The 27,869-nt window shown below is 43.2% G+C and overlaps 2 protein-coding genes across 2 annotated transcripts in view; both read left to right on the top strand.

Annotated features, from left to right (window-relative positions):
- The first annotated feature begins 225 nt into the window (after positions 1-225).
- SNRPC (small nuclear ribonucleoprotein polypeptide C) lies at positions 226-11,855 on the top strand. Its single transcript, XM_045012480.1, has 6 exons — positions 226-374; positions 1,994-2,036; positions 3,351-3,459; positions 7,368-7,457; positions 8,152-8,256; positions 11,499-11,855. The coding sequence occupies exons 1-6, from the start codon at positions 367-369 to the stop codon at positions 11,621-11,623; spliced, it is 480 nt and encodes a 159-aa protein (XP_044868415.1). The 5' UTR covers positions 226-366; the 3' UTR covers positions 11,624-11,855.
- A 4,726-nt stretch (positions 11,856-16,581) lies between these two features.
- Positions 16,582-27,869, top strand: part of UHRF1BP1 (UHRF1 binding protein 1) — a 66,445-nt gene continuing 55,157 nt past the window's right edge. The window contains exon 1 of the mRNA XM_045014654.1: positions 16,582-16,725. Within this exon, the coding sequence (XP_044870589.1) occupies positions 16,682-16,725 (44 nt within the window). The 5' untranslated portion in view covers positions 16,582-16,681. The remainder of the gene's footprint in view (positions 16,726-27,869) is intronic.

The raw sequence follows: 27,869 nt of genomic DNA, 5'->3' as shown, positions 1-27,869 counted from the left end.
AATTTTGAAGGAACAGTATGGGGGCAGTATAGACAGGGTAGCAGAGGGGCAATGTGGGGATGTTTATCCCAGAGACACGCTGTCCCTCCTCTCCACGCACTCTGAGAGTCACTTTCCGCAGGGAAAAGCGAATCGCGGAGAGAGGATTGCGTTTGACCCTCGCGAGGCACCATCGGCGGCTGGGACGGGAGAAAAACTACAAGTCCCGGCCTGCAATGCGTCCGTGATGGTTGAGATAGTAGTAGAGCGTTGCAGGCTCTACTACGGGTGCCGAGGGAGGGTCAAGCCAAAGCGCTCAGAAGGCGGGAAGCAGTCGCGTAGCGATTGTCTCACTTCCTGCTAACGGCGCCTGGGCCCCGGAGCAACATGCCCAAGTGAGTGAGCCTGGGCCCGGGCCCCCGCGGGATGGTGGGGAGGTGCCTGGGGACTCCCGCCCCCGCTCAGTCACCCCCCCCCCCGGCCTTCAGAGTCTGCTGCTGCCCCGACTCCGGGAGCTGCGGGGGCCCCCGGGGGAGCAGGGAGGTGAGGGCTGGGCCCGGAGCGGCGAGAGACGGGGAGGGGCTGTGGCCGTTGAGGGGGGCATTGGCTTAGTGATGGGGGACGGGTGGGGGGGGGGTCTCTGGGGTAGGGGGCAGTGAGGGAGGGGGGAGGAGGGTAGAACTGTACAAAGCAAACTAGTTACAGCCCCAGTCCTGAAAAAGGAGGCCCGCGACGCCCGTGGAATTCTGCGTGCTGGAAGGGCACCACGAGTGGGGTCACGCAGGGGTCAGGTCTGGGTCCAGTTCTGTTCAATATCTTCATCAGTGATGTAGACAATGGTATAGAGAGTACACTTCTTAAGTTTGTGGATGATACCAAGCTGGGAGGGGTTGCAAGTGCTTTGGAGAGTAGGATTAAAATTCAAAATGATCTGGACAAACTGGAGAAATAGTCTGATGTAAATAGGATGAAATTCAGTAAGAACAAATGCGAAGTACTCCACTTAGGAAGGAACAATCAGTTGGACACGTACAAAATGGGAAATGACTGCATAGGAAGAAGTACTGTGGAAAGGGATCTGGGGGTCATAGTGGACCATAAGCTAAATATGAGTCAACAGAGTAACCCTGTTGCAAAAAAAGCGAACGTAATTTTGGGAAGCATTAGCACGAGTGGTGTCAGCAAGACACGAGAAGTAATGCTTTCTCTCTACTCTGTGCTGATTAGGCCTCAACTGGAGCGTTGTGTCCAGTTCTGGGCGCCACATTTCAGGAAATATGTGGACAAATTGGAGACAGTCCAGAGAAGAGCGAAAAAAAAAAAAAGATTAAAGGTCTAGAAAACATGACCTGTGAGGGAAGATTGAAAAAATTGGGTTTGCTTATTCTGGAAAAGAGAAGACTGAGAGGGGACATGATAACCATTTTCAAGTACATAAAAGGTTGTTACAAGGAGGAGGGAGAAGAATTGTTAACCTCTGAGGATAAGACAAGAAGCAATGGGCTTAAATTGTAGCAAGGGAGGTTTAGGTTGGACATAAGGAAAAACTTCCTAACTGTCAGGTTGGTTAAGCACTGAAACAAATTGCCTAGGGAGGTTGTGGAATCTCCATCATTGGAGATTTTTCAGGGCAGTTTAGACAAACACCTGTCAGGAATAGTCTAGATAATATTTAGTCCTGCCATGAGTGCAGGGGTCTGGACTAGATGACCTCTCGAGGTACCTTCAAGTCCTATGATTCTATGAGCAGAAGGGTCTGCCCATACAGGTCTCCTTGTCGGATTGGGGCCCCAATGAATTTTTTAGATTTGAGACAAAGAAATATTGGGGTTAAGTGAAGATAAAACTAACAGGTTCAGGTTTTTTCCTGTCAAAGTAAATGACTATTGATTGACTTCTAGAAATAACAGGTTCTAACTGAAAATGTATATTTTTAATCTTGTACAGATCTTAAATATTGGACATAAGTAATAATTCCCCCAGCTTCTAAAACAGTTTGTTTTCTTTTCTCCAGGTTTTATTGTGACTATTGTGACACATACCTCACCCATGACTCCGTAAGTACCAAACTCTGTGTATTCATACTTTTCGAGTATCCAGTTAGAGGTCAATTTTTGCTTTGAAAAGATAGTACTGGGTACATTGTTACATAAATATATATTTACTTTAGGGATAATATATCTGAGAGATTTTCTTAAACATAACATTGTAGCTTGGAGAGGAGAGACACCATTATCCTTGAGACTGAATGGTACAGTTTTAGCAGGTTTGATTATTTAAAAGGAAGAATACCTGTGAAAAGAAGAGGGGGCTGGCCCAACGTGAAGTGGTGTGACAGTATTGATTTGGGGAAAGCTATTACCCTGTCAAATGTCTGTCAGCATTCATCCAACAGTAACATAAAAAAGTTGGAACATTTATCGTTCCCTCTCAGAAACAATAGATTTAATCTAAATTCTATTTTGGAACTGGATGATAAGTCAAACATCTTTCCTTCTATTAAAATGAAGATACCAGGCTTGAAAAGAACATTTCCTTACCAAAATGAAACCTCCTCAAAATATTAAATTGTAAATTTTATGTGAGATCTGTTTCTTCATATAAGCTGTACCTCTCATATGATGTTTCATGGGTCCTTATAGATTTGCTAGTGTCATGCAAGTTAATATATCCAGTTGGTGTCACAATGAGCATATTGGGGACAACTACATTTGTTCACATCATGGGAAACAAACTTATAAAAAATTAAACTAGATGTAGAGATCTGTAGCTTCCAAACACAGATATTGGACTGTATCGGTCATTTGACTGTATATGCCAATGGTTCTCAACCAGGGGTACACAGAGGTCTTCCATGGGTATATCAACTCTTCTAGATATTTCTCACATTTAACAATAATAAAAGCACTAGTGAAGTCAGTACAAACTAAAATTAAATGCAGACAATGACTTGTTTATGCTGCTTTATATACTATACCGAGGTGGCCAAACTTACTGACCCTCCGAGCCACATATGACAATCTTCAGAAGTTTGAGAGCTGGGGCGCACTTGCTGGGGCTTCGGGCTTCAGTCATACTTCTGCTGAAGCTTCAGGCCCAGATAGTGTGCTGTGACACCTTTTTGTATTTTTATGTCTGATTTTTGTAAGCAAGTGACTTTTAAGTTAGGTGAAATTTGTGGGTACACAAGACAAATCAGACTCCTGAAAGGGGTACAGTAGTCCGGAAAGGTTGAGAACCACTGGTGTATGCCACTCAACCTGTGTGTGTGTTTCTTGACTGCAAGTTGTGGTGGTTTTATATAAACTTGAAATAAATCTTTGGCTCATGTGTGCTTAGTGCATGGACAACAGCATCTCTTCATTTTGCAGCCATCTGTGAGAAAGACTCACTGCAGTGGTCGGAAACACAAAGAGAATGTGAAAGATTACTATCAGAAATGGATGGAAGAACAAGCTCAGAGCCTGATTGATAAAACAAGTAAGAAAAATCACCCCATGATCTAGATCATTTCACTTAAAAGGTTCCCTCCTACCTCTTTCCTGTTGCATTGGATAGATATAAATTATAATATTGAAGGTCCTGACTTGTGGGTCTGAACAGGAAAGTAATATAGAACCTTGTTGTTGATGGGGTTTCACATGAGGGGTGGCCGCATTAGTAGGCCCTTAGTTTAAGGGTCATCTTCAGCTCAGGTTTTTACGCATGACTCTCCACCTATGTCATTGGAGATCCCTTTTGAAAGCTAATGGCCTATTATCCTAAATTACCAAGTCCCAACCCCTTATTGTGAAACAGCTTCCTATATCAGCGACTTCTAATAGTCCTTTTGCCGCAGATCTGAAGGACATCTTTTGAGCTCCGTATTGTGGGAGAGCCAAGACACTGTTCCCTTTCTCTAGGGCTTGGTCTATGCTACCAACTTAAGTCAGTATAACTACATAGCTCAGCGGTGTGGAAAATCCACACCCCTGAGCGACATAGTTGCATTGACCTGACACTGGTGTAGACAGTGCTATGTTGATGGGAGGGCTTCTTCCATCAGCATAGCTACTGCTTCTCAAGGAGATGGAGTACCTATGCTGACCGAAGAAGCTCTCCCATACGTAGCATTTTCACTAATCACTACCGCGGTGCAGCTGTGCCACTGCAGAACTGTAAGCCCTGGTCTACACTACGAGTTTAGGTCAAATTTAGCAGCGTTAGATCAATTTAACCCTGCACCCATCCACACAACGAAGCCATTTTTGTCAACTCAAAGGGCTCTTAAAATCGATTTCTGTACTCCTCCCTGACGAGGGGATTAGTGCTGAAATCGAAATTGCCGGGTCAAATTTGGGGTAGTGTGGACGCAATTCGATGGTATTGGTCTCCAGGAGCTATCCCAGAGTGCTCCATTGTGACCACTCTGGACAGCACTTTGAACTCAGATGCACTAGCCAGGTACACAGGAAAAGCCCTGGGAACTTTTGAGTTTCATTTCCTGTTTGGCCAGCGTGGCGAACTCAGCAGCACAGGTGACCATGCAGTCCCCCAAGAATGTTTCTACGCTCTCCCTATCATCTTCGTCCCTGAGGTTATCGCAGATTAGAAGGCGAAAAAAACGCACTCGCGATGACGTATTTTCCGAGCTCATGCAGTCCTTCTGCACTGATAGGGCACAGCGTAATGCATGGAGGCATTCAGTGGCAGAGGCCAGGAAAGAATTGCTGTGTTTGCTTAATGGCAAAAGTACCATGCCTGGCTAGCGATCCTGCCTAAGCTAAGTCGCTGTGTCACATGCACTCCGTGCTGTGTCAGCCTTGGGCGGGGTTATGACCGCTTTGTGAGCAGGAAGGCCATAGATATAGACATTGCATTAGGTAGCTTCTGTAGCTAGAGAAAACATTCCTGTGCATTCAGCAAAGTCTGTGGCAAAAAGAGAGATGCCCCTAGTGTAGTGGTTATCGTGTTCACCTAACACACAAAAGCCCCTTAGTGTAGTGGTGATCACATTCACCTAACACACGAAACATCTCCGGTTCGAAACTGGGCGGAAACAGGTCACTGTTCCTTTTTCTGACTAACCTCCTGCATTTTTAGTCTTAGAATAGACCACTCTGTGAAATTTTACTTGGAATTATATCAATTATGAGTTAAATAATATGGAAGCTCTCTCTAAGTTATAGTCCCGGGTTCCTTACCCTTTCAGCTGCTCTGATAAATTAACGTTTTTGTTAGGGGCGGGGGAAAGTTTTCATGAAGCCTTTTATAGAGACTAAATGCTATCTAGGACTCTGAAATAATCTTAATGTGGCCCATAGAGTGCAAACCTTTGTTCTGGATTTGTCATTCCACAAGTTGAACTGCTCCTTACTACTGTCCAGGCTTCATGAGCCATGGAAGCAAGGGGCAGGCTGGGGTAGGTGCTACCGCGTGGTAATACCAGCTGGGAGAGCAGCCTGAGGCAGAAGCCTCCAGCTCGCATGATATTCCAGGCAGGACTCAATCTCCATGAGATGAAACTTAAAGAAGAGAATGACCTGGAGTCACTCCCATTTGGTGCTCTAAGAGGAGGATAGCCATGTCTGTCCAGGCACCCTTGATCGACCTCACTAAGGTCTGCCAGCTGAGCGGGGCTGAGCGGGACCCCAGCTGGCAGGAGCCGGCAGACGGAGCCCCAGACTGGCAGCGGGTTGAGCCGCTCAGCCTGCTGCTGGTCTGGGGCTCCGTCCATCGGCCCCGCTCAGCCCACTGCCTGCCTGGAGTTCCGATCATCCAGGCAGGCAGCGGGCTGAGTGGGTCTGGCGGATGGGACCCCAGAAAAAAGATGTGAAACGATTGTCTGCTGTTGCTTTCATGGAAGGAGGGAGGGAGTGGGGCCTGATGATATGTACTCAAAACCACCTGCGATAAAGTTTTTGCCCCATCAGGCATGGGGAGCTTAACCCAGAATTCCAATGGGCAGCGGAGACTGCGGGAACTGTGGGATAGCTACCCACAGTGCACCGCTCTGTAAGTCGATGCTAGCCGGGGTATTGAGGACGCACTTCGCCAATTTAATGCACTTAGTGTGGACATACGCAATAGCCTGTATAAAATGGAATTCTAAAAAATTCGATTATATAAAATCGACCTAATTTCGTAGTGTAGACATATCCTAAGTGTGCACAAGCCCTAGGATAGAAGGGATTTATTTGGTTCATCTTTCATATGGATTTGATTGTTCCCCATGATTGTTGCCTTTCTAAGGACTTAATCCTGCAAGTTGCCTAGCACCCTCTACTCCCATTAATTGCAACAGGAGTTAATGGTTTTGAGCATTTTATGCAGTTAGTGGTTAGCTTGTGCTCTTAAATATGAGGGTTTATATTCCTGTGTTTTGTCCGATCTAATGTAACTGTAAAAGTTTACTTATGTAACTGTCGAATCTGGCTTTTGAAACATACTGGTCTCTTGGCCTCATTTATATATTAAATGGCAATGAATTCCACGGGCTAATTGTGTATTGAGATTAAAAAAAAAAAGTGTTTCCTTTTATTACTTTTAAATATGTTGCCATTGATGGTCCCTTTTGTTTTTGTATTTTGGGAGTAAATAAAAGTGCTAAATTTCACTTCTCAATGCCATTAATAATTTTGCTACTTCTGTTATGTTCCTCTCGTTTGTCTCCGCTCTAAACAATCTGTCTCTTCAGTCTTCTCTCATATGGAAGTGTATCTATGCCTTTCATTGCCTGTTTCTGAACAATCTCTTTCAGCTATATCCATTTTGAGATAAGGTCACTAGAACTGAACACAGTATTCCAAATGGGTGTGTTTAATTGATTTTAAGAGGCATAATACTGTCAGTATTTTCTGTTCCATTCTTTATATCCTTTGTAGCCCTTTGTCTGATATTTTTGACCATCGCTGCACATTGGCCAGAGGTGTTCATGTAGTTATCTGCAGTGATGCCCGTGTCTTTTCCCTGACCATTTGAAGTTAATTTAGAAGCCAGCTGTGTGTATGAGTAGTGGATGTTTTCTTTCCTGTTAATTACTTTACATTTGTCAGCATGGAATTTCACGTGCTATCCCACTTCTCATTCAATTAACTATGTGAAGTTCCTCAAAGTCTGCTCTAGTTTTCGTTAACTTAGATAATTGGTATTTATAAATCTTTTTAGGAAAGCAGAAGACATACAGTGTGTACTTCCACCTCAGTAGAAGCAGTATTCAGGTTGGGACATGTTGAAGAGTCCAGCCAGTACTGCAGCTTTCAGGAGGCTCTGGCCATGTGTGATTTCAGCATGATGTAAATAATTATATTTTGGGAAAGAGTCGAGGTGGGGGAGAAACTCGTATTGTCAAATGCTATAGTAGATCTGTTGACAAATTAATCACTGTCTCCCCTTATTTCCTAATGTAGCGGCTGCATTTCAACAAGGCAAAATTCCACCTACTCCTTTTTCTGCTCCACCTCCTGCGGGAGCCATGATCCCCCCTCCTCCCAATATGCGTAAGTTTGAATATTGAGTTCTTGCGTTGGGAGTAGCATGCCAGCAGTATACCTATTTGTTGGCTACTGCTCGCTTTCTCCAATAGGACTTTGCTGGAACTGTCCTCTGATTTAAAATATTACGAAGTAATTTGTGAACTCAGAATGTTCCCTGAGCTTGATAATGAAAATGTAAAGCAGTTCTTTGTGAGTCCTCAAATAGCTTTGAATAATCTTGAGGTTTTTTAGCAATTTCATTCTAACATTTTGCATAGTGGTGTTAAATGAAATAGGCTGTAAAATAACTGTTCCTTCATGTGCTTGCTAGCTTTTTTTACTGTATCTCTAATGAAGCCACTCACACCACTCATATTCTTGAAGTAGAAGAGAAACTATTTAAAATGCTCTGCATTCCATTTGGGAAATGGCTCCTTGTTAGCTAAAGATCTTATCTCTGTTGCAGGACAGATTGGTCATTTTTATTAGATGTGCAGCAGCAGGTGATTGACTAATTTCTTGGCTGCTGAAAAGTGAACTAAAATTGAAAAGGGATGTTCGTATATTATCATAAGAGAACGTATAAGACACAAACTGAAGATCTTTAGAAGTTTACAAGTGTTTATAAACTAGGATTCCACATCACTTTTGCATCTGCTAGCAAGACACACATTCATTTAGATGTGTGTGTGATCAGTTTTTATACATGTTCTTTCAGCTGGTCCTCCACGACCAGGTATGATGCCAGCTCCCCATATGGGTGGACCTCCAATGATGCCAATGATGGGCCCACCTCCTCCAGGAATGATGCCAGTTGGTCCTGGTAAGTCCCAGCCTACAGAAACATGTAGTTTCTAGTTCATTTTATTTTTTTATAATTGAGTACTGCACGTTTAGATTAGCAGGGTGATTGAGATGTTTCCAGTTGTTTGTTAATATCTTGATTCACAGCCAAGTGAAGGTCTGTAAATGATAGTCAATGGAAAATATTCTCTCTAAGCAGTTGGAGTACCTGAGTGTTAAATTTATTGATACACACAAGCTTGTGGCCACTTAACTTCAGGATGAAATCTAATCAGCTCTTGTATGCTAAGCAGTTGAGCTAGGTCAGTAGTTGAATGGGGAAACGGCCAAAGTCTTCAGGTTGTGGTAGTGTTTCAGTAGGTGATCCTTTGCACTCAGAGTCTGTACTGATCCACTGGCCTCTGCGTGGTGTTAGAGAATGCTGTCTTTCAGATGAGTGGTAAAACTGATGTCCTTAGCTTTTGGTTATTAAAGTGGCATTAGTGACAAGAATACACCTCTACCCCGATATAACGCTGTCCTCGGGAGCCAAAAAATCTTACCGTGTTATAGATGAAACTGCGTTATATCGAACTTGCTTTGATCCGCCAGAGCGCGCAGCCCCACTCCCCCGGAGCACTGCTTTACCACGTTATATCCAAATTCGTGTTATATCGGGTTGCTCTATTTCGGGGTAGAGGTGTATCTGATAATCCTTGTGTTGAGGTCAAATTTTGGCTGATAATTTCATTATCTCCATAATTTTCCCTGCAGTAAAATTTGGATACAGTTTGCCTGGTACCCCATATCCTATTTGTTCCAGATCTTTAAACTATTTTAAACAGTATTGTTAATAGGATTGTCAAAACAATTAAAAAAATTAATCACCAGATTAAAAAAAATTAATCGAGATTAATCGCAGTTTCAATCACACTGTTAAACAATAATAGAACACCAATTTAAATTTATAATATATTTAAATATTATTCTCTGTTTTCAAATTTATTGAATTCAGTTACAACACATACAGAGTGTAGAGTTCTCACTTTATATTATTATTTTTATTACAGATATTTGCACTGTAAAAATTAAACAAAGCAGTGCAATTTACAAGTCAAAGCATGAAGGTGCATACAAATGTTTAGCATATCTGGCACCTAAATACTTTGCAATGCTGGCTACAACAGTGTCATGTGAATGCCTGTTCTCACTTTCAGGTGACATTGTAAATCAGTAGCTGCAGCATTATCTCCCGTAAATGTAAACAAACTTGTTTTTCCTTAGCATTTGTCTGAAGAAGAATTAGGACTGAGTGGACTTGTAGGCTCTAAAGTTTTACATGGTTTTATCTTTGAATGCAATTAATGTAAAAAAATTCTACATTTGTAAGTTGCACTTTCATGATAAAGAGATTGCACTACAATACTTGTATTTTTTTAATGCACCTCATACTATTTTTTCTTTAGTGCAAATATTTGTAATAAAAATAACAATATAAAGTGAGCACTGTACACTTTGTTGTGTTTGAAATCAGTGTATTTGAAAATGTAGAAAAACATCCCAAAATATTTATAACTAATTTAAATTTGTTTTCTATTACTGCTTGCCAGTGTGATTAAAACTGCAATTAATCATGATTAATTTTTTTACTTGAGTTACTTTGTTTTGGGTTAATCACTTGATTTAACTGCAATTAATTGACAGTCCTAATTGTTAACTTAATATACTAAATTTGTGTAGTGTTAAATTGCATGCACTGTTAAGTAGTGTCTGTACCAGGGGTAGATATATTTTAGTGATAAGTAGAGATTGCAGTGTATGTGAAGTTTTGTAGAATTTGAAATCTTTTGGGGTGTTGCCAAGGAATGTAATTCCAGAAATATTAAGTGTTTTACAAGAGTTATTAAAGAAATTGGTAAAGGAAAAATCAAAAGGATATTATGTTCCATCCCTGTACTGATGATATTGGCACAGGAAGGCTTGTTGTCATACAGCATGTCTGGGGTTCAGTGAGTATTTCTACAGTAGGATCCAAGGAATAAAGCTACACATCAGCAGTGGTGCAGTGTCCTTTATGATGCTCTTCTCAGTAGTAGAGAAGCAGCTCTCAATAAGGGGCATAAAGAGTGGACTTTACATCTCAGACTAACTGGCATTGCCATGCTTGTCCTTGTGAGAGGTGTAAATGGCCAGTCTTCTGAGAACACTTGAATAATTGATTCAACATGATCTAGTGCAGGGGTGGGCAAACTTTTTGGGCCGAGGACCACATCTGGTTGGGGAAATTGTATGCAGGGCAGTGGGTTGGGGTACAGGGTGTGGGAGGGGGTGCAGTGTGCAGGAAGGGACTAAGGGCAAGGGATTGGGGCAGAGGAAGGGTGCGGGGTGCATGAGGGGGCTGAGGGCAGGGGGTTGGGGTGCAGGAGGGGTGCGTGGTGCAGGCAGGGGGCTTAGGGCAGGGAGTTGGGGGTCAGGGTGCAGGAGGGGTTCAGGCTCCGGGGTGGCAGCGGCATACACCAGGGCCAGGGCAGGCTCCCTGCATGCCTGCCCTATCCCCGGCCCCGCGTCGCTCCAGGAAGCGATGCGGCCTGGGGTGGAGGAGGGGGGATGTCGGAGGGCTCCACATGTGCTGCCCTTGCCCCACCTCCAGGTACCTCCCCCGAAGCTCCATTGGCCGTGGTTCCCTGTTCCCAGCCAATGGGAGCTGGAGGCAAGGAGCCGGGGTTTGCAGGGACGTTGGGCCGGACGCTGCTAAGAGCAGCGTGGGGCCCACGGTGCCATGGGGGCAATCCTGCAGGCCGGATCCAAAGCCCTGAGGGGTTGAATCCAGCCCATGGGCCGTAGTTTGCCCACCCCTGATCTAGTGTTTGTAATGATTCAAGCTTTCCTTTTTGATAATGCTGTCAGGCAAAGAGACAAGAAGTATGTTATTTGGCCATTCTATAGCACATTCCATCAGAGGATCTCAAAACACTTTCTAAACATTAATTTCCTGACCTTTCTGTGATGTAATTATGTTATAGTTTAGCCACCTATAAGATAATGATTATGTCAAAATTAGAAACATAACCCTGGCTCCTAGTCCTATAATCACTCAACTCTCTCTCAGGAAGACTTATTCCCTGTATCCAGAAGACTTGCAGATCAATCATTTTATTCTTTCTAAACTTAGTCACTCCGCTGAGAAATATCTATATTCTAAATTCAAGCTCTTTCAAACTGTTTTGTACTGATGCCTAATCGGCCTATTCTGATGCTTTCTATTTTTCTGCCGTGTTGTAGCTCCAGGGATGAGGCCGCCCATGGGAGGACACATGCCAATGATGCCAGGGCCTCCAATGATGAGACCTCCCTCCAGGCCAATGATGGTGCCAGCGAGGCCAGGGATGACCCGTCCAGAAAGATAGAAATAGAAGTGGAGCTACACTTTCCTTTGTTTCTGTTTTATGTTCTTCTTCACCAGAACATCATGGTGCTGCATCTCCAGGATTTTATATCAAAACGGTGTGATGACAAGACCTGCTGCCCCTTCAAACTGCAGAAGGTCTGATCTAGGGAGCACTGGGCTGATGCATTGTAACTGTTTTTTGCACCATTTGCTTTTGAAATGTAACAATAAAATGTTGATGCTCGTTTAGATACAGAGAATTGGATGTGCTTTCCTATGTGTGTGTGTTGCGGTCTCCAGTAGAATGAGAAACCTGATATGTAGATCCCCCCACTAACCCCATTTCATCTATAGCCTTGTGATACATTTGTCTTTTGTGCTTTCTTCTCTGAGATTTCCATTGCAACATCCCTCCATCCCTTTTTGATAATTTTTCCCCCCTCTTCTGATACACTGTGATGTGTTCCCTGCAGTATGAAACACTTTTATAAAACTATAAATGCAGGCTTATTTTTAATAAAAATACAATGTCTGAAAGGACTGCAGTGGTATCCCTGCAACATTCAATAAAACCCTGTGCTGCTGCCAAATATGATGTATTTCATAATGTGCTGGCCCTTCCTCAGAGAAACTGTAGCAATTCTCTGCTATAGCCCCAGGGACACATTGCTCTAGTGTTATTTATTGCAGTAAAGTAACTCTCGTGTGTAGGGGAATACTTGCCTTTGCTTGTGCTGTACCTATAATGTAAATAGACAGTATTTAAGTCATCAGTGCTGTCAGACTAGCAACTGTTATCAACTTTAGTTTCACTTTTCAAATTTAAAAAAAAGTTGCACCAGGCCCAGGGCCACTTAGCTGTAATAATGGGGTCTTGTTTTTGGAAGTGCCATGCTTTATTGGAGATCCACATCTGCATTGCACTAAGATAATTTCACACCACATACAAGCAGAGTAGCTCTGTATATTTTGGCTCTAATATTGGGTAGAAAATTATTTCTATGTTCAGAGTCTCCTGGATTGTACTTGCTGTGTCTAATCAGGTGGTGGTGGGAGTTATTTACATTCTGCAAAAAGTATTTGGTCAGCCAAGTTACTTATTTGAAATGCTGTGGTGGTGGTTTGTTACTTAAGGGGCAAGGCAGTATAAGGGCTTGTGGGATGCTATAGTCATAGCCATAGTCCTTTGCTCAAACAGGTACAAGCGTAGTGGCTATCACTGCTGGGTGTGTTGTGTAGCTGAGAAAAGGAGTCAGTTTTTAAACACTGAGCTTCTTGTTCCAAGAGTAGGGTTGAAATGTTGAAATTTTGAGAATCAAAGCTATCTAAAAATCACTCTTGGGATGTTTTGAGAAACACAAGGTCCTTAGCACTGAATTTGCTCATGAAGTATCCGCAGGGCTTTGTGGGGTGTTAAGTATTATTGGTGTTCAATTGTTAATCATTCTATAGCACTTCTTATCCTGAAGGATCTATCTTAGGCAAAGTATGTAGCTGTTTCTCAAGTTTAAGGCCAGAAGGCACCATTAGTTCATAGTCTGACCTGTATGTCACAGGCCATTACTTTGCACCCAGTTTTGAACCCAATAACTTGTGTTCTTTATTTGGCTAAAGCGGATTTTCATAAAGCTATCCAGTCTTGATTTGATGACACCAAGAAATGGAGAATCCACCACTTGCCTCGGTAGGTTGTTCAATGCTTAATCACGATTACTGTTTAAAAAAAATTGTGTCTAATTTGAATTTGTCTGGCTTCAGCTTCCAGATAGTGGTTCTTGTTATGTCTTTCTCCGTTAGATTAAAGAGCCTTTTAGTATCTGCTATTTTCTCCCTGTGAAAGTACTTGCATGCTCTAATCAAGTCACCTTTCAATCTTTTTGATAAGTTAAATGGACTGAGCTGTTTAAGTCTCTCACTGTAAGACATTTTCTTTAGCCCCCAAATAATGTTTGTAGCTCTCTTCTTCACCGTCTCCAGTTTTTCAGCATCTGTTTTAAAAAATGTGGACGCCAGAACCGGAGGCATTATTCCAGTATTGGTCTTTCAGTGGTGTGTACAGAGGTAAAATCACCTCCTTACTCATATTTGATATTCCCCAGTTGATACATCTGAGGAAGGCTTTAGCCCTTGGCACAGCATTACACTGAGAGCTTGTGCTGAGTTACTTCTGCACTATGACCTGATGATCCTTTTCAGAGTCACTGCTTTCCAGGATCTGCTCCCCCATTCTGTAGTGTGGCCTGCATTTGTTGTTCCTAGATGTTACTTTACATCTGGCTGTAATAAACATTCTGTTGAATAGCCCAGCTTACTAAATGATACAGATTGCTCTGTAGGGCTGTCCTGTCCTCATTATTATTTACCACTGGGCCAGTCTTTGTGTTATCAGCACTGATTTTATATTGACTTCCAGATGGTTGATGAAAATGTTAAATGGTGTCAGGCCTAGTACTGATCCCTGAGGAACCCCACTAGAAACAACTCTGTGGTGATTCCTCACTGACTACATATTGAGATCAGTTAGTTAGCCAGTTCTGATTCAATTTAACATATGCTTTATTGACATGGTATAGTGCTAACTATTGAATTGGAATGTCATGTGGTACTAAGTCCAATGCTTTATAAAAGGGTTATCACACCTATGCAATTACCTTTTATCAACCAAATTTGTAATCTCTTCCAACAAACCTGATTTCATTCTTTGACAAGACCTATTTTCCATAAAGCCATGTTGACTGGTATTAATTATATTCCTGTTCTTTAATTCTTTATCAAATGAATCCTAGATCAGCTTTTCCATTACTTAGCCTGACCTAAATCCTGGGCAAACATCCACCTCAGGCAGTAGCATGACCATCTTTATTGCAGCACGGTGATAGGGGAAGACGAGACCTTAGTTAGGAACAAAAGGAAAACTCTCTTACCTATAATATCAGGAGATCTTGTCTTTTTACAGCAAAGCCTTGGTTTCTAAAGGTTTGAAGGAAGCACAGACACAAAGAGTAAACAGTGTCAAACTCTGTTGTATGTGTATCTACCTTGGAAAGATAAGGGGCTGGCTTGAAATCTGCCTAGTTTTGATCTGTGGTTGCAAAGGGTTGAATAAGTCCAACCATATGTTGAAGTCAGTCAATTATTTTCTCCAACACAAATCTGCCAACTCAAATGGATTTTTTTGTGGTTATATTGAGACTTTTTTTCTCCCCCTAAGATTACAACCATCTCCCAAAGTAGAGTATAGTCAGTAAAGAAGAAGAGTTTCTTGTCCAGGGTAGGACAATTGGGTGTTAAGAGACTGAAATATGGCATAAGACACAGGACTTGTAAACTGAAGGAGCAATAGAATCATTCCCATTACTTTGTTGTTGTTGCAACATTTCACTGAATAACTTAAAACAGAACACACACACACAACATCACATTGTCGTCTTGTATTTAGAATCCATCTGTTGTAGTTTTTGTATGGGTGTATGGAACTGCAAAATGAAACTGACTAATCTATTTTCACTGTCCAATTTGAGTGGAATCCAAAAGTAAAAAAGCATCAAGGGAGAAATTAAATAAAACATTTTTTTTTCCATTTCAGTCTTGCCTGACACAAGTAACAGGTGAAGTTATTTGTTAAACATTTATTTTTTTAACTTGACCCATGTCCCTTTTAGAGTTAAAATATTTGCTTGCCTGAAAATGTCTCTGGAAATGAGCTGGGTAGAGAGGAGGTGTGAGACTAAGTGGAAGATTTTCTGCCAATAAGAATCTGAGATTGGTCCAAAAACATGAGTGATAAATGCTGTAATCGAGACAAAGGCAGGGACTAGGAAGCAACTGAGGTAGGACATTTCTTTATAGCATAGAGCTCATGGAATCCTCTCTGCTTTTTTACAGAAGTAAATGTAGCTCCCCTAATGTTCATGCTCTAATCCTGTCAGAGTGGAGAATCCAAAACCATGCAAGCTGCTGTTCTGCTACTTCACCAGTGATGTTCCTGCTAGTCTAGTGCTAAGCTTCTGGCAACAAAAAACTGCTGCTTGCTCTCTGTGTAGCCAAACTTATGTCTGTGTGATGTATATAGATATGGGGTGGAGAGTAAATGAGATGGCAAACTCTTCAAGTGTAGATTCAGCTTATACCTGAAAAAGTGTGCTTTCTTGTTTCCCCAAATAAGTAAGCTGTGCTGCCAAAAAAGCGCGCACACACCCCCTTTTTTTGGTTTGTCCAGTATAACTATGTGTACGTTAGGGCTTTTGCTGATAAAGAAATGTTGCTAGGGAGGAATCACCGCCCAACTCACAATGCTATCTTAGCAAAACTTCTTAATATGGACTAGCCTAACCGTGACAGTACCTCACCATGTGGCCATGACAATATTATTGCAACATACACAGTTTCCCCCTAGGGAAAGCATAGGGGGAAATCATTCTTCATCTTCCATGCTTTGGAAAAGGCTCTGTTCAGATATCTGGACAAGACAGGGTAAGTGTGTAGATGCCTCAGATGGTGGGTCACAGTCTTAAGGGTGTAGGAGGGGCAGCATGCTTTTGTTGGGCGGTGTAATGGGTGGGCTGGAGCCGGGGGACAGTGCAGTTGATGAGACCCTGGCAGGGGTGAGGATGTGAGCTATGCCCCCCCCCCACACACACACACACCTGGGGGCAATGGGTAGTGGGCCACCTGTGGGGGGGATCAAGGTAGCTTGGTGGTGGGTGCTGCCACATAGGGTTGGTCCTGAGGTAGTCCTAGGTGCACGCTGCAGGGCGGGGGACGGTCCCTATGGGTGTCAGTGCGGAGTGGGGGGCGGTGGTCACTGGCTGGGAGAGGGGCAAACTCAGCTGGGCTCGCCCCCTCGGACCGGCAGAGGGCGCTGCTGCTTGGCTGTGCCCCCCCCTGCCCTCTCGCTGGTAGGCGGCGGCTAGAGACGGCGCTCAGCTGGGCGCCGCGGTGCTAGCCGGGATGCTGGCGGAGTCGGGGGAGGGCTGTCAGGGAGATGGCAGGAGCCGGCTCAGCGGGCGGCAACGGCTGAGGGGCTGAGCCCCCCCGCGGCGCCGAGCGTGAGGAGCCGCCCCCGTCCGGACCCGGTATGGCCGGCATCATCAAGAAGCAGATCCTGAAACACCTGTCCAGGTGAGACACCGACCTGCCTTCGCCCAGCGAGGGGATCCCGCCTGCCCCCCCCCGCGTTCCCGCCCCCAGCCCTGCTCCCCCTCACCTTGCCCACATTTAGGGGGTGCCTCCCAGCTCGCTCCCCCGAGGACCCTTCACACACCCCGAGACCCCGCCCCGCAGTGCTACTCTCCTCCCCCCCCCCCCCCGCCCCGAGGACTCTGCCCTCATTGAGGGGGACACCCCCCCCCCCGGTCTCTCCTGGGCCTCTTTGCCCAAAGCCCAAGGCTAGGCAACCTATGGCACGGGTGCCGAAGGTGGCAAGTGAGCTGATTTTCAGTGGCACTCACACTGCCTGGGTCCTGGTCACTGGTCTGAGGGGCTCTGCATTTTAATTTAATTTTAAATGAAGCTTCTTAAACATTTTAAAAAACGTATTTACTTTATATACAACAATAGTTTAGTTATATATTATAGACTCATAGAAAGAGACTTTCTAAAAATGTTAAAATGTATTACTGGCACGTAAAACCTTAAATTAGAGTGAATAAATGAAGACTCGGCACACCACTCCTGAAAGGTTGCCGACCCCTGCCATAGCCGATCTCCCACACCCTCTCCGGCACAGCCCCAGAGAAGTGCGGGGTCTGGCTGCCCTCCACTAGGAGTAATAGGAAAGGGGGGAAGGCTCCCCTCCTTGGGAGCAAGTGGAGTGGTGAGTGCTTCTCACCTGTCTCCCCTCCAATTTACCCCTAGCCCCTCCTTCACCCCCATCTCCAGCAGTCGCTGCCCTCAGGTAGGAGGGGAGCCTGTGACAGGAGCACGTTCTGAAGCACCTGACCAGGTAAAGGGAGAGTCGCCATCGTCTCCCAGCTATCTTGTTTTTCCTTGTCTTGTTCCTCTTCTCCTACATGCTTCCTACCCTGCCCCATTTCTCTCCTTTTCTCCCTGTTCATTCTTTGCGGCTTGGTATTGACACCCCTACATAGGTAAGAGGGCCTTCCAGCCTGCCTCCTGCTGTGATTGCCTCACCAAAGTGCTCCTGTCCCATAAGTGATTCTGCCACCGGCTCAGGAATAAATTCTGTTCAGATGAGAGGGGATGCTACCTCTGTCCTGCTCCCCTCCTTTTCCCATTCCCCTGCCTTTCCAGCACATTTTCTCCTCACCCTCCCATATATTGGCAAAAGGATAAATTCTGGGGCTGATATCACTGTTTCCTTTTCAGCATTTCCATTTCATCCTACCACCCCTCCTCTTTCTTGCACGTGCTCTCTCTCTCTCTCTCTCTCTCTCTCTCTCTCTCTCTCTGTATGTGTGTCTTCCTGTGGCATAGGGTTGGTTGGCAGGTTAGAAACGATTTAGTGGGAGTGAATGGAAAGTTAATGAGTTTCTCCGGGCATCACTGCTGCCCTCAGAGAAGGTGAAATGGAAGGAATGAAAGATCATTCATAGATGTCCCTCTGGTCTGCTTTCCAGTGCTTGCCTCCCTCAGTCTAGTTGGTTCAGTCCTATTATTTGTGTTAAAATAAAGCATAGAGGCCTAACCTCTGAGGAGATGTTAAATTAATTTGGGTTTTCCTTGTTATTTTTGGATTTGGTAATCCTCAAGTGTGAAAGGGGATGTGGGGAAGCTTTTTAAGTAAGAGGTTTGAGTAAGCGAAACTGATAGCCATTTTACTCACATATTCACTACCTAAGAAATGAATGGAAAGAAAGAGCAGGGATAAATGGTAATGAGGTGGTGGAGTTAGGGTCAGTGAATCCGGGGGAGAAAGGAGCAGAATATTGCATGCAACACACAGTCTTAATAGACTGACAAAACACTAAGTGACTGATGAGGTTTTATATTAATGTCTCTAGTAATACATCAAACTTATATTAAGAGGAAGTAATATCTAGTGGTTAATGCACAGGACCTCTATTCCTGGGTTTCCCATTGACCTGCTGGGTGACCTTGGGTAAGTCACGTCTCTGCTTTGTGCCTCAGTTTCCCTATCTCTAAAATGGGGGGAATATTGACTTCCTTTGAAAAGTGCTTTATGATCTAGGGCGAAAAGAGCTATCTGAGCACTAGGTATTATTACTAACTGTGTGACCTTGGGCAAACCACTTCACCTCTAAAATGAGGTCAACACATACTCACTTCAAAGGGGTTGGTATAAGGCTTGGGAACCTTGCATAAAGTAGATGAAGGCAAAATATCACAGGGCACCTTTCACCTAAAGCTCTTAAAGCATAAACATGGGCAAGTATTTATCCTCATTTTACAGATGGAGAAACAGAGGCAAAGTGACTTACCCAAGGCTACATAATGTCAGTGGCAGAGCTAGGAAGGGACCCCAGGAGTTCTGTCTCTCTATGCCCAGTTTTCTACCATGAACAGCTTAGGTACACTGAGGTTGGCAGACTTTGTATTTTTAGACTGAAGGTCATTTCTGGGACCTGCAAAAAACCTCTGCAAATGTTCAATGAGCATCTGTAAAGCATCTGTTTAAGGCTGTTCTGTGAGTCACTAGTTGCTCTCCACCACACCTTTTATACCAACAAGAATGTAACACAGCCTGCTAGTAGACTTCTTAAGTTCATTAATTTAAATGATTTTCTGCTAGTCCTGGCAGCACAGAACTTCCAAGCTTCCCACCTTCCCCTACCCCAAACCAGGGTGTTGTGTGCATTATGGTTTCAGCATTCTTGTCAGAAGGCGCTGACCCATTGATGATGGGGAAAAGTGTATGAGAGTACACTGGACTAGTTAGTAATGGAGACCTCAATAAAGCTCATGTGTTTTCTATGTCTCACTAGCTGCCAAAATTAAATGACATGTTTTCTGCCAGTACATAATGCTGTCATTTGCTTTATGTGCATAACTTTTTTTCCCTGGTATTTATGGGCCCCTTAATCTTTTGTCTCATTCTTGCCTCTTGGCCTCCTTACTGTACACTGCCAAAACCCCTTTTTAGTGACTTTTTTTGCTCATGGACACCCCTCCCCCCGTACTCTTCCTAATATAGTTATTTTACAGTCCTCAGCTTTGCCTTTTTCTAATCCTTTGTTGCAGTGCCTGGATTATGGGCTGATGATGTGAGCAGTGATCTTGGAGTCAGAAGGATTTCTGGGTTCTACTTCTGGTATTGTTACTGGCTTGGGTGTTGTTTTGGACTAGTCATTCAGGCTCCGATTCTTCATGCTGTTCACTTCATTGGGGCGCTGTCCAAGTGAACTGAATAGCTTGCAGGATTTCAGCCTGAGTCACTATCTGTAAAATGGGTTTTCCTAATTTACATAGGGATTGAGAAATTTAATGTGCTTTGAGCCTTCACAGTTTAAAGCTGCTGTAAAAAAAGCAGCATCACTATTATAATCTGCATTTTTAATATTGCTACCACAGTTTTCTTTCACATAAAATAACCCAACTCTTTATTCATGTGGGTCTCTCTTCTAACAATGTGTGTGTGCTCAAGAGACGCTTTGCTACTGAATCATTAAGCTCCCTTTATTTTCTGTTTTCAATTTTAATTTGAAATAATTCCTTGTTCCTTTTGCAGCCTCCTCAATTAAAGTTGTGTGTGTGTTTGTTCTCTCTGTCTGGGAATTCACAAGGAAGGGAAAACTGAGACTCCAAGGTCAGGGAAATCCAAGGGAGAGTTATACTGTATCAAATTATTCAGTAGCTGTTATTCAGAAGAAATGAAACGCATGCACTTGCAATGGAATAACAATTATCACTTTGCAGAGATCTTCTGCAAAGGTGAGTTTTGATGTGGATGACAGGGCACTGACCTCAGAATACATCTTAAAAAACTTTATTCATGTTGTGTTGTTTTTTTAACACATTACTTTCCATTCTTAAAATGGAAAGAGTCTAAAATCTTGAATGTGTTTTTCACCATTGGTGTTGTTTATCCTCTTGCACTATTTTTAGCTTGCAGAAGGAAAATAGTTTAGTTGGTTTCACGTGAGGCTGCTCTGGTTGGGTTGCAAACACAGTGGGAGAATGTTTACATTGGAATCAGAGATCAGAGATTGGGAGCTTTCTGGTGCAGGGATTGTCTGTGTATTTGTACAGTGCCTGGGATCTAATCCCTGTTTGGGCTCCTTAGGTGCATACACAATAAAATACTTTTTTTAATTCAGTAATTTATAATAATTATTAATGGAAACGCATCTCTTGATCTTAGCCTTTATAAAACCTTCATTTTGACACACCATGTGTTTTGAGTCTAAAGAATGATCCCTTTAATATTTTCCATTTCACTCAGCTTGGACAGTGAAACCAGACTAATCTCATTTGAATGCACTAGTAATACTTAGCATTCTTATAACTGAAGCAAGTGCTTGATCTTATTGCTTTACAAAGGTAGCTCAGTATTATCATCTCCATTTCACAAGTGGGGAAACTGAGGCACAGGGCAGTGAAGAGACTTGGTTAAGATTGCACTCTTGTTTGGGTTCACTACACTGCAGGGGTGAAGTCTTCAGAGAACTATTTTTGTTGAATTTCATGAGGAAAACTTCTGTCCACTCTTAGGGCAGGTCTGCACTAGAAGCGCTACATCAACACAGCTGCACTGATGCAGATGCACCACTGCAGCGTGTCAGGTGAAAAAGCTTTATGCCGATGGGAGAGCGTACTTGCATTGGCATAATTACTCCACCTCCATGAGAGGTGGAAGCTATGTTGGCGGGAGACACTCTCCCACCAACGTAGCGCCAGTGAGAACAGAACTTAGGTAAATTGCGTCGCTTGGGGGTTTCTTTTTCACACCCCTGTGTGACGTAAATTAGATCGACTTAAGCGGTAGTGTAGACCTGCCCTTAGGTTTAACAAAGGCTTCCTAAAGCTTCATTTTATTACACACTTAAAAACCATACATGAGTATATATGGGTAATCTCTGCCCAGTAGATGGTGGGTCCCTGTGCCAAAGAACTCTTACTGTAATGGCATGAGTGGGTGTGATGCAAAATGGGAAGCGTAGTCACTGTTTCACAGGTTAGGGTAGGTTTTATGTGGTTTCTTAGGAGGCAAAGAGGGAGGCTGGCAAGCTTTGCCTGTTTCAAGTCAGGAGGGCAGTGTGAAAGAAGGCATTGATTGAGTCAGGAGTGGGTGAAGGAAACAAAGGGAGCTGTCAGTAGAGAAGCTGGAGTGGTGTCTTGGGAACAGGGTGGAGTGTGTAGGAGGAGAGGAGCACTGGTGTAGGCTGGTCAGGAGTTATGGAGAAGCTTCAGTTGTCTGTGGAAAGTGGGAGAAGCCAGTGCTGAAATTGACTGTGGTGAGAATAATGGGAAAATCAGCACCATCGCAGAGACAGCAGAGAGAACCAACTGTGTAGAGAACTGAATTAGCTTCTCCTTACTGTGTATGTGATAATGGAACGGTGCTATTTATTGCATCACCAAGTGGCCTAGGCAGCTGGCCTTAGTCGTTACAGATGTGGGTGATATGAACACACATGATTACATTGTGCTGTCACTTTTCTTGTCTCTGCTGAACCCACCATACTTGTGAGCAGGCGAAGGACTGACTCTGACAAGGACCCTTCTTTCCAGATCTCATAGAAAGTGCCAAAGCACAGTTCTTTTGTGCTCATGGGCATTTCTAACCCCCCCCCCCCACACACACATCTCACATTTGGTTACTTGGCTCATACAGTTCCAACTGTTCAATTGGAACACTGGTATGGACCTTGGTTTGGAGGGTTTTAATGGACCGTGTCTTCTCCTGAAGAGCAAGTCTGTGATACAGAGTGAGACTGAGAACACCTGGAATCATGGGAATCCAGAGGTGAATGTGGCAATCTGATGACAAGGAGAAATGAATCTACTCTTAGAGTTCTGAGTGGTGTCTTCTAGTGGAATTCCTCACCCACAATTAGCTTGTGTTCAGTGTTATTCCTTTCCCTGGATTTGAAGGTTTCTGGATGAGAGAGACCTCTTTGGAGAATACAGTAGAATCTGAGTTACACACATCTCAGAAATGGAGGTTGTTTGTAACTCTGAAATGTTTGCAACTCTGAACAAAACATTATCATTGTTCTTTCAAAAGTTTACAACAGAACATTGACTTAATACAGCTTTGAAGCTTTTCTATCCAGAATAAAAATGCTGCTTTAACCATCTTAATTTAAATTAAACAAGCACAGAAAGTTTGCTTACCTTGTCAACTTTTTTTTTAAACTTTCCCTTTATTTTATTAGTAGTTTACGTTTAACACAGTACTGTATTGTATTGGCGCTTTTTTGGGGTCTCTTCTGCTGCCTGATTGCGTACTTCTGGTTCCAAATGAGATGTGTGGTTGATGATCAGTTTGTAACTCTGGTTTTCGTAACACTGAGGTTCTGTTGTACAACCAACATGACAGAGGTTGAAGCCTAATTGTTAGCACTGGTGACTGGTGCGGTGTAAGGCTGCACAGTTAGTTTCACTGATTGCTCTGCAAATTTTATCACATTGTTCATACAGTTGGTAGTAGGGATAGGAAAAGATAGTTTGACAGAATTGTGTCTTACATAGCCTAATTTTAAAGCTTCCTTTCTGCAATATGGGTCTGTTTCATGTAAATCTTTTAGAAGAAGAGGAATTTTTCAAAAATTTTGGCAAATGATTCTGAAAACCAATTATTATATGTATGGGAATTAATACCCGTTGCAGGTCAAATTTAAGTTGGTATTTCAAACTTTTGATACTTCACATTTGTCAAGCATAGGATTTCGAAATTCTTTGATGGGGTGGCCTACATCTGAATATTGTCTCATGGACACTCCCCTCCCATTCACAGTTGTGCAGACCAAGTTCCCTCCCTCCCTCCCATCCTCCTGTCAAAATTGTGTTGACTCACCTCCCGTTTTGTTTGCAATCACATAACATCTCTGTGGCATTTACAGCAATAGCCTATGTGGAAAAGCAATATCAGGAAAGCATTTAACATATCTTTATCTTTTAAGCAATTTATCAGCTGGAAATAAGGAGAAGTCAGCTTCATGGGACCAGTAAGCATTTCACAGACCCATCTGAAAGACTCTTATTTAGCACCTTCTACCTAGGGATCCCAAAGCACTTTACCAACATCGATGAATACATCCTCTTCATCCCAATAACACACATCAGGATCTTCAACTAGGCTCTGGGAGGAGTTAATGTCTGGCCATGCAGATGTCCAGAATCCATCTAGCCCTCATCCCCATGTTACATATATAATACTAGAAAGTAACTGAGCAAGGAGGCATTCCTTGCACTAGTTCAACATCTTGCTACATAGTGTTTCAAGTTTCATTCAGAGGCTAAGATGGCAATGGTGTCAGAAAGACCCCTTTGCCTAAGGAGACTTATGATTCTCTAGAAAGCACTGAGAGAGGGGATAGAGCAATGTGTAAGTCAGAAAAGTGGGATGTAGCCTCCATCAGGAATTAGTGGGGGAGGTTGTTTGGCTTGTATTAGGCAGGAGGTTAGAATAGATTATTATAATGGTCCCTGCTGGCCTGATGATCTCAGAATCATGTGTGGAATGGGGAAAATTCTATGGTTGTATGTGCTTCCTATTTTCATCAACACCCCCCGTTTCCTGTCTAAATGCATAATTCTGGAAATTACCATCTGCCCTCCTAAATTCCCCAGTAGGTTTACTTGCATATGTGATTTTTCACTTCTTGTCCTAATCTGTTATGCATTGTTGCTATGTGCTCGTAAGCAACTGCTGCATGCCACCCTCAGGTGGTTGCCTTTTGGTGGTGGTTGAAGTGACTACTGCATGTGTGGTTGGTAAAGTGCTTTGGGGTCCTTGAGGCTAAGAGATGCAATGTAATTGCAAGATGTTATTTATTCACCTTATAACTCTTTTAGTTTCTTTTAGTATCTTTTTTCCCCTCTGCTCATGCTTTAAGCTAACTGGAAACGCACTGCTTTAGTTTAATGGATCACAGTCCTTGGAATGGTCTGATACTGGTCATCTTATTTGGCCCCTTGAATTAATAGAAGGTGCTCACCAGAACAGCACCTCTGATTGGATTGAGCTAGATTTCAAACTGCACAGAGATGAAACTGCATTCTGCTCTTGGTTTAACCTGCAGATATTGAAATGCCTATTTCCTTGATTAGCTGTTTGTAGGAGAGTTATTTCCATATAGACTTTTGTTACCTGACACAATGCAGCTGGACAGCGACAGACTAAAAGCAAGCAGGACTTCTGCTGCAGAGAATTGGTAGTGGAACTTGTACAGCCTTTCACCTCTATAACCTGCTTGAAACCAATCCAGTTGAGTAGCGATTGAAAGTCCTTATCATTGTGTCATCATCATGCAATGCTCTCTGTGAAATGAACTCTGGAGACTTGGTCCACTTATATAAATGAATGGGTTCATACCTCAAAATTGATCACTATTGGTATTATGTCCCTCTTTTTGATAGTCCCAGCAGAGAGGCTAATGACTGAATTGCCCATGTGGACTGAACTCCTAGGCCACTTATGTGCACTGTGGAGAGACCTTCAGTCTCTAGGGCTCCCAATCTAGCACCTCTTCCCAGAGCTAATTACACTAATAAAAATATACAAAGTAAACTGTTTTCTGCTACCGTAGCTCAGAAAGGAGCCTTGTTCTGTGAGCCTGAAGTTGTCTCTTTGCCTTTTGTATGGTACAATAACAGCTTCTCACCGCAGGCTTCTGGAGAAGACTTTAACCATGATGCATTGGGCTTTAAATATCTCACTTTGCCTGTAGTGCAGATTCATCCTGCACTGTCATACCACTGGAATTAAAGATAATGCTGTAACCCACAAGAAAGGCAGTCTCAGCTTCAGCACCTTTTATACCCTCCTACAGTATCTGAGGAATTTACCTCTCCTCATTAAGATGGGAACCACAACTTGCCTAAAATAGCTGTTACAGCTATGGGGAAGTGTGTAAAACCACAAAGCTTCCAGCAGTTAAAAATTGATGATAAATCATTAGTGGAATGGAAGTTTCCCTTCTGCAAAAGCATCACGTTACTGCTTTTTCAACAAGCTGTGCTTCTGAACCAGCTGGTAAGGTGCCTTGTGCCCCAAATGAAACAGAACACATAAGTTACAATCAAAAGAAACGTGACCTGAGCAATAAATCTTGAAGCAGAAGCCAGTGGAAAACCAAAAATATGTTCTGCAGCCCACCCTGAAACACTCTGCGTCCACCCCACAACAGAGAATGGAAGCAGAGATGCAAATGTTTGGAGTTTTCTCTTTGAAGGATGCCGGTTTCTGTAAAGTAGCAGAGGACTCCAGAATCTGCAGCTTTTGTTGCAAAAGCCCCTGCTTCCTGTCCCCTTGAGACAATACCTCAAGATGGTTAGCAGTTCTGCACCTGCTGATTTTAATGCTGTGACAAGGATGCAGGGCAATGGATGATCTCCTAAGAAGGCTGGTCTTGTGTTGTTTATCCATCTGACAGATGGGAATAATGCCTCTCTTCTTTTCAAGGAGTTAAGGAGATGATGTCTGGTAAACCTGGCCCATAGTGATGTGCTGTGTGATTTTCGGGAAAGTCACTTCAGCTCTCTGCCTCAGTTTCCCCAGGTGTATAATAGGGATAATACTTACTTGCTTCATCCTAATGGTGAGAGAATTAACTCATTAACATTCATATATTGCTCTGAATATAGATTTAGAAACACTAGAGAATGGAAACATTTTCAGGTAGAGGGTGAAAACAGTTCAAAGCAAGGGTCTCTTCAGTCCCTTTCATAAGAGAGGGTCTCTTGTTGACCATATATTTCAACCCTCCACTCCCCAATACACTGTCACATTGATTCTAGCAATACGTCATTCTGAAGGAAGAGCTGTCAAGGTAACTGGTGAGCTGTGGACCTCAGTTTGAGAACCACTAGTTTATAGGCTTCAGTCTCTTAAATTTCTGCATACAGCAGAAATACATGCAGGACTGTGGATGCAGAGCTTTTAGGGATATCCTTTGGTAACTACTTCTGTTACAGTGTTGGTGGCTTTGAGTCCTGTTTTCCCCCCCCCATATATTGATTAATTCTTCATGCAAATATAGACCCCAGATCACATGCTGGGGAAAGTAACAGCTAGCTGCTACTTTCTTGTGGTCAGTGGGTGGGGGACGAGTGTACGCATGACAGGGCATGCTTTCTTCCGGATAAAGTTATCTTTAAAATCGGTCGTCCATCAAAAGAGCTAAACTGACAGTTCTGCAAAGCAGGTATCTACAGCTTGGCTCTTGATGGTCTCAAACCACTTCCACCTAAATCACAAAGCCTCGTAGAGGAACGTGCACTCTCTCTGGCAAGTTAGAAGGAGACTTATTGTGAGAGAGAATAATTTGGACTTCTACAATGCAGGAGGCAGGAACTCCTGGCTTCAGTTCCCAGCTCTGACACTGACTTATAGTGCAGCTTTGTACAAGTCACTAATGTTCCTTGTACCCCTGCTTATTTCCCCCCAAATGACTAATATTTACCAACTATTTGTATGATTGTATTAATAGTTGGCACTTACCACAAAATACTTCATACAGGACGAAGTGTATGGTATGTATATATGCATGCACAGTAGTGCTTTACTAATAGTGACTAATTATAAGCCTACCGGCCTCCTTGTGTGATAGGTACTGTCCCTATTTTACAGATGAGAACACAAAGTAACCATGAGGTGAGGGAAGTTGTTCAAAGTCACAGAGCTAGGATGGAATTCAGTAATCCTGATTCCCATTCCCTGCTCTTGTAGTATTTTGCCTGGACTTGTTCTTCTGCCCTCACTTCCCACACAACCGTTGTATTGACTCTAAATTACACAATAGCCTTTAATTTCCAGTGGGTGGAAATAAATTGCAAGGGGAATCAGACTGCAAAATAAAGAGTCGCTCAAAATCTTGGAGGCGGGGCTTCCAATTACCATAAAGGAGCAAAGGTGGTGTAAAATTCCCCAGCTTATGCCCTGCTTTCTAGTTGTCTTTGCTTGTGTGCTATTATTTGCTTGGGGTTTAGTCTTGGGAAAAACCCTGGCAGCTGGACAAGCTTCAGGACATGGAATGGTTGGCATTTAAAGACTATCGAGCTTCCAACTGATGGACTCAAAATAGCAAAACAGCTGCTCAACAAGTGCATGTGTCAACCCTGGCAAGACTCCCTCTTTTTTCAGATTAATTTGCGGCCTGGTGAGGAAGGGGTTTGCTGTG

This window comes from Mauremys mutica, chromosome 4 (assembly GCF_020497125.1).
Source record: "Mauremys mutica isolate MM-2020 ecotype Southern chromosome 4, ASM2049712v1, whole genome shotgun sequence".
Taxonomy (NCBI): domain Eukaryota; kingdom Metazoa; phylum Chordata; order Testudines; family Geoemydidae; genus Mauremys; species Mauremys mutica.
The sequence above is the reverse complement of the archived record's forward strand: the minus strand, read 5'-3'. Positions and strand labels throughout refer to the sequence as shown.